The following is a 5,003-nucleotide window of genomic DNA, read 5'->3' as shown; positions in this document are numbered from 1 at the left end:
AGTATTATTGATTATATATAGTCATGTAGTGATATATACGGTTATATAGATTTGCATATAGTTTTTGTAGAGTTTTTGAATATTTTTAGTTATATAGTGATATATACTGAGCCAATTTGTATAGATTTGTAAGTGCTTTTATGTAAAAATTTTGCTCGTTATATTTATTTATTTTATAAATTCGTTATAAAAACAACATTAATCATTGCTATATATGTACGCACGCAGTTCAAATTTTTCGTAGATAATACAAAATAGTTTGAAACCACACCTTGCTTGACATCCGATTCCAAGCCGAACTAAGCCAGCTGAGCCAATATGCGATGATTTATGAGCGCTTTAATGTTAAAATTTGGATTTTATAAAGTTATATAGTGTTATATTTAGTTATATAGATTTAATTTTAGTTATATGGAGTTATTCTTTATCTATAGTCATATAGGGATATATACTGCTACTTTGATTTATATATAATTATATAATGTTATATAGTGATATATACGGTTATATAGATATATAGTTATGTAAAGTTATTCATTATATACAGTTATATTATGTTATAAACGGTTATATAGATTTATATAAAGTTATCTGTGTTATTGATTATATATAGTTATGTAGTGATATATGCAGTTATATAGATTTATATATAGATGCATTGTGTTATTGATTATATTAGTAATATATACGGTTTTATTGATTTATATATAGTTATGTAGAGTTCTTGATTATATATATTTACATCGTGTTATATACTGTTATATAGATTTATATAGTTATGTAGAACTAATTGATTATATATAGTTATATAGTGTTTTATACGGTTATATAGATTCATATATATAATTATATATATATAGTGTTATTGATTATATATTGTTATACAGTGATATATACGGTTCTATTGATTCATATATAAATTTGTAGAGTTAATGATTATATATAGTTATATAGTGATATAAAAGGTTATATAGATTTATATATAGTTATATGGTTCTATTGATTAGATATTATAGTTTTATAGTGTTATATAATGTTGTATGGATTTAAAGATAGTTATGTACAAATATCGGTTATATATAGGCATATAGTGTTATGTACGGTTATATAGATTTATATATAGTTATATAGTGTCTGCGGTGGTTTGGTCATTTCAATTCAAACGAAGTAGAAACAGTGCCATAACTTCTCTTGCAGATGTTGAAGTACCTGGCACACGTCCCAAAGGCCGTCCAAAGAAGTCCTGGTCGCAAACAATCGAGCAAGACATGAAAGCTCTAAATTTAAATGAAATGGATACAACTGATCGTCTAATTTGGCGCAAAAAGTTGATGGCTAAGAAAACAACGTTCTACCTCGGGGAACCGGGTCTCTGGACGCAAAACGAAGATTGATGAATGAATGAATGAATAAATAACATAATTATAGTACACTAGTTGATCATAAAATTATTACAAAACAATTTCCACAACGCTAACTCCTATGTAACATGGAGAACAATAAATAACCTGGTATTAAATAAATAAGCAGTTGAATCAACAACAACATCATCATCAACATCATCACCACCATCATCAACAACATCATCACTATCATCAACAACAACAGCAACAACAACAACAACATCATCATTATTATCATTAACAACAACAACATCAATATCATCATCAACAACAACATCATTATCATCATCATGAATCCAGCCATTAAAATTTAAAACACCCAGCACGTTATCAGCATCAAAGACTGTATTAGGAGAGGAAAAATTAGCATGACAAATTTAAGCTGTAGCAGTAGCGACAGCAGCAATTGCTGCTTCAATTGACGTAGTAGCAGCTGTAGTAGCAGCTACAGAAGCAGTTTTAGTAGCAGACGAACCATCGGCGAGTTTAAAGATAGCCTCTCGATCCATCCTGAAGAGATGCCAGTCTTGGGTTGTAGTCAGGTTGACGGCTCCAAGTTTTTCGTAGTAATCGATGCTGCTTCGATTCCAGGAGAGAACCACAAAATCGATCCGGCCACACGACTCTGAAGCTGCCACCTGCCAGGTTTCAACGTCTCAATTTAACGTTATCACTCTGTATATTCCTATCTGCGATGCATTGCAAATATACAATCAGGTTCGTTTATAGGTAGGTTACTGAGATTGAAGGGGAGATATGAAACTTAACAAAATGCACACCATCCTTTCTTTGATTGATTCATATTTTTAACCTACTTTCAACTTGAATTCACCCAATTTGATTAATTTATTCATCTATCTCTATTAGATCTAATTTAATTGCTAAACTATATGAGTCGGAGAAGACCACAAACAAGCAACAAACGAATACAAATCAAATGAACAAAATGACGAATGTTCATTAAATAATATAGCAATTATATTTTAATCATTAAATTAAAATAATCAATTAATTAAATAATTAAGCAATTATAAATTAGGACGATTAAAAGCGGACTTGGGCGACATTTCTGAGTAGGGATGTGCCGATACCGAGTGATCGGTATTGCTGCTTGACGTAGAAGTCCTCGAGGTAGATGCTCTTCCCGGTGAACGAGGAAAATGAGAAAAAGTAAATGGCGTATCCCACCAATGTCGATGATGATGCTGGAGGTGTTGATGATAATGATGATGGAGGTGATGATGATAATACTGGAGGTGATGATGACGACGATGATGGAGGTGATGATGATGCTGATGATGGTAGTAGAGGTGATGATGATGATGGAGGTGATGATGATGATAACGATGATGAGGAATTACCCAGTTGTGTAACAATTTGAAATAAGATAAGCATTAAACTATTCATATAATAATTCTACACACGGTTGAGAATGAATGCTATCAATATCGATGCTAACTCTTTCTATGAACAATAATTGTGAAGCTTGGCAACAAATAAATTTCGAAAATAGCGGAATAAAGAAAAATGAATTCACTTAAAATTTTTTCAGAATTTACTGGGAAAAGAACACCTTCTTTTTTCAGTTCAGCAACAAAACATCTGAAAACTGGATTGGGTCCGAAGCCATCTTCTATTAATTCTGAAAAAAATTAAAACATACATTTTAATAAGGACTAACTCTGTTTGTTTGATCTTTCATCCATTCACTCACCCATTCATTCATTAATTCATTCATCCATTCATTAATTCATTCATTTATCCATTAAATCATTCATTCATTTAGTCATTTATTCATAGTAGGTTTTTCAATTAATTAATTAATTAATTAATTAATTAATTAATATTAAATTAGTAAGTACTTAATATTACGTATTAGCATTGTATAGAAACATGAAATGTACATAAATGTAGGTTGGTCCATAGAAAAAAAAAACATGTTAGACATCAGGAAATTTATGAAAAAAAAAGATATAAAATATATCATTTCTTAAAATTTAAATAAAAAAAAAAATAAAATAAAACAAATAAATAAAACAGCAGACTCTCTTCTGTCAAAGTGACAATATGAAGCAGGTTCTCATACACGGACAGTTCCTTTAGTTAGAGTTAAGAGAAAAAGAGGAATTTATAAAAATAAAATTAAATTAATAAATACATATATTAATTAATTAGTTAATTAATTAATTAGTTAATTAATATTATTAATTTTTTAACAATATGGTAAATACATCATAAATTCATATATGTAAGATTATGAGATAAGATAGCCATAGACAGCTGATAACAATATAAATATTATAAATGTATAATAAACTGAAGGCTTTTGAAGAATTCAATTTTTTAATGCAAAACTGAACAAAACCTCTTTACTTAAGAAATTTAAATTTAGTAAATAAATTGGGCTTTGTTATGTGCTTTTAAAATTTTAGTTGCAATGAATTGAATGAAAATTTATAAATTAATTTAAAATTTTAAAAAATATATATATAAAATTTTAAAAAAGTGATATAATTTTTTATCATATCTTGGAAATAATTAAGTAATTAGCAGCCCCAACAACAAGAAATACAACATCCTAGCCAACTAATGACTAATAAAGGAAACTTAATTAACTAATAAATTACTAAAAAAAAAATAAAAGTAAACTTAAAAATAACTTACTCTCTTTTATAATGGCTAATCTAAACTTTCGATTTTAAACTTAAGGTCTAAAACAAAAACCTGAGTCTTTAGTAACTAAAGTTTAGTTTTTAAATTTAAAGTTTAAAATTTAAATTAAAATAAAAGTCTAAAAGTTCTAATTTTAACCTTGATTAGATTGAATAATTCCTTGCAGTCACTTTTCACGGCAGGCCTGATTAGGACATTTTGAAGAACTTTGTCCATCGCATGCTTCTAAATTGCAATTTTTTTGTTAGTTTCCGTAAAGCAAAGTTAGATCTAGCAGGGTGGGCAGCAAAAACTACGTGCTCCAGATTTTGAAATTAGTGACAAAAGTTAATTTTAACTAGTACAAATTTAAATAAATCATGAGGAGCCTAATTTTTAACTTGCCTATTAGTACATCGCTAAACGTTGTCTGCAGTTTCGTGCCATAGCCTAGCGTAATGAGTGCATGACTGCATTAGCTGAACATTTTTTTTATTGTAACACGAAGTTTTACTGTGGCAACATGGAACGTTAGAACGTTGTACCGGACTGGAAAATTTGAAAAAAGAAATGAAAAGAATGAATATCAGCATTTAAGGTTTGAGCGAAACTCGGTGGAAGAAATCAGGTGTCATTACCATTGAAGAAGGCAAATTTAACTACTCTGGAGTAGGTTTACTGTTGAAATTTTAAAAATTGACAGCACCTAGTAACAGCTAAAATGTACCAGTAGATATTCTTAAATTAAAAATAAATTGTTGCGGGTTTGGGTCAGGGGCGTCATTTCAGATTTTGGTTGGGGGGGGGGCGAACTTATGTGGTCTATGACTTAGCATGTAACATATATATATATATATATATATATATATATATATATATATATATATATATATATATATATATATATATTTATATATATTTGGGTGGGGGGGGGGGAAATTTATGTGG

At 28.9% G+C, this 5,003-nt stretch overlaps 1 protein-coding gene across 1 annotated transcript; it reads right to left on the bottom strand.

Moving 5' to 3' along the window:
* Positions 1-1,158: 1,158 nt before the first annotated feature.
* On the bottom strand, positions 1,159-4,377 carry HELRODRAFT_116813 (hypothetical protein). The gene is made up of 5 exons (XM_009012288.1): positions 4,215-4,377; positions 3,449-3,500; positions 2,977-3,045; positions 2,460-2,608; positions 1,159-2,041 (listed from the first exon to the last, which is right to left on the bottom strand). Exons 1-5 carry the CDS (start codon positions 4,290-4,292, stop codon positions 1,781-1,783), a joined length of 609 nt encoding a protein of 202 aa, XP_009010536.1. The 5' UTR covers positions 4,293-4,377; the 3' UTR covers positions 1,159-1,780.
* Positions 4,378-5,003: the final 626 nt, after the last annotated feature.

Source organism: Helobdella robusta, assembly GCF_000326865.2.
Source record: "Helobdella robusta unplaced genomic scaffold HELROscaffold_102, whole genome shotgun sequence".
Classification (NCBI taxonomy): domain Eukaryota; kingdom Metazoa; phylum Annelida; class Clitellata; order Rhynchobdellida; family Glossiphoniidae; genus Helobdella; species Helobdella robusta.
Note: the sequence above shows the minus strand (reverse complement) of the source record. Positions and strands in the feature narration are given on the sequence as shown.

What these genes read in the sequence shown, in the direction of transcription:
- HELRODRAFT_116813 (XM_009012288.1), bottom strand. Translation starts at nt 4,292, where the DNA reads ATGGACAAAGTTCTTCAAAATGTCCTAATCAGGCCTGCCGTGAAAAGT. An exon ending in TGTCACTTTGACAGAAGAGA is followed by an intron (nt 3,046 to 3,448) that starts GTCTGCTGTTTT and finishes AATTTTTTTCAG; the next exon opens with AATTAATAGAAGATGGCTTC. An exon ending in TGCTGAACTGAAAAAAGAAG is followed by an intron (nt 2,609 to 2,976) that starts GTGTTCTTTTCC and finishes CAACACCTCCAG; the next exon opens with CATCATCATCGACATTGGTG.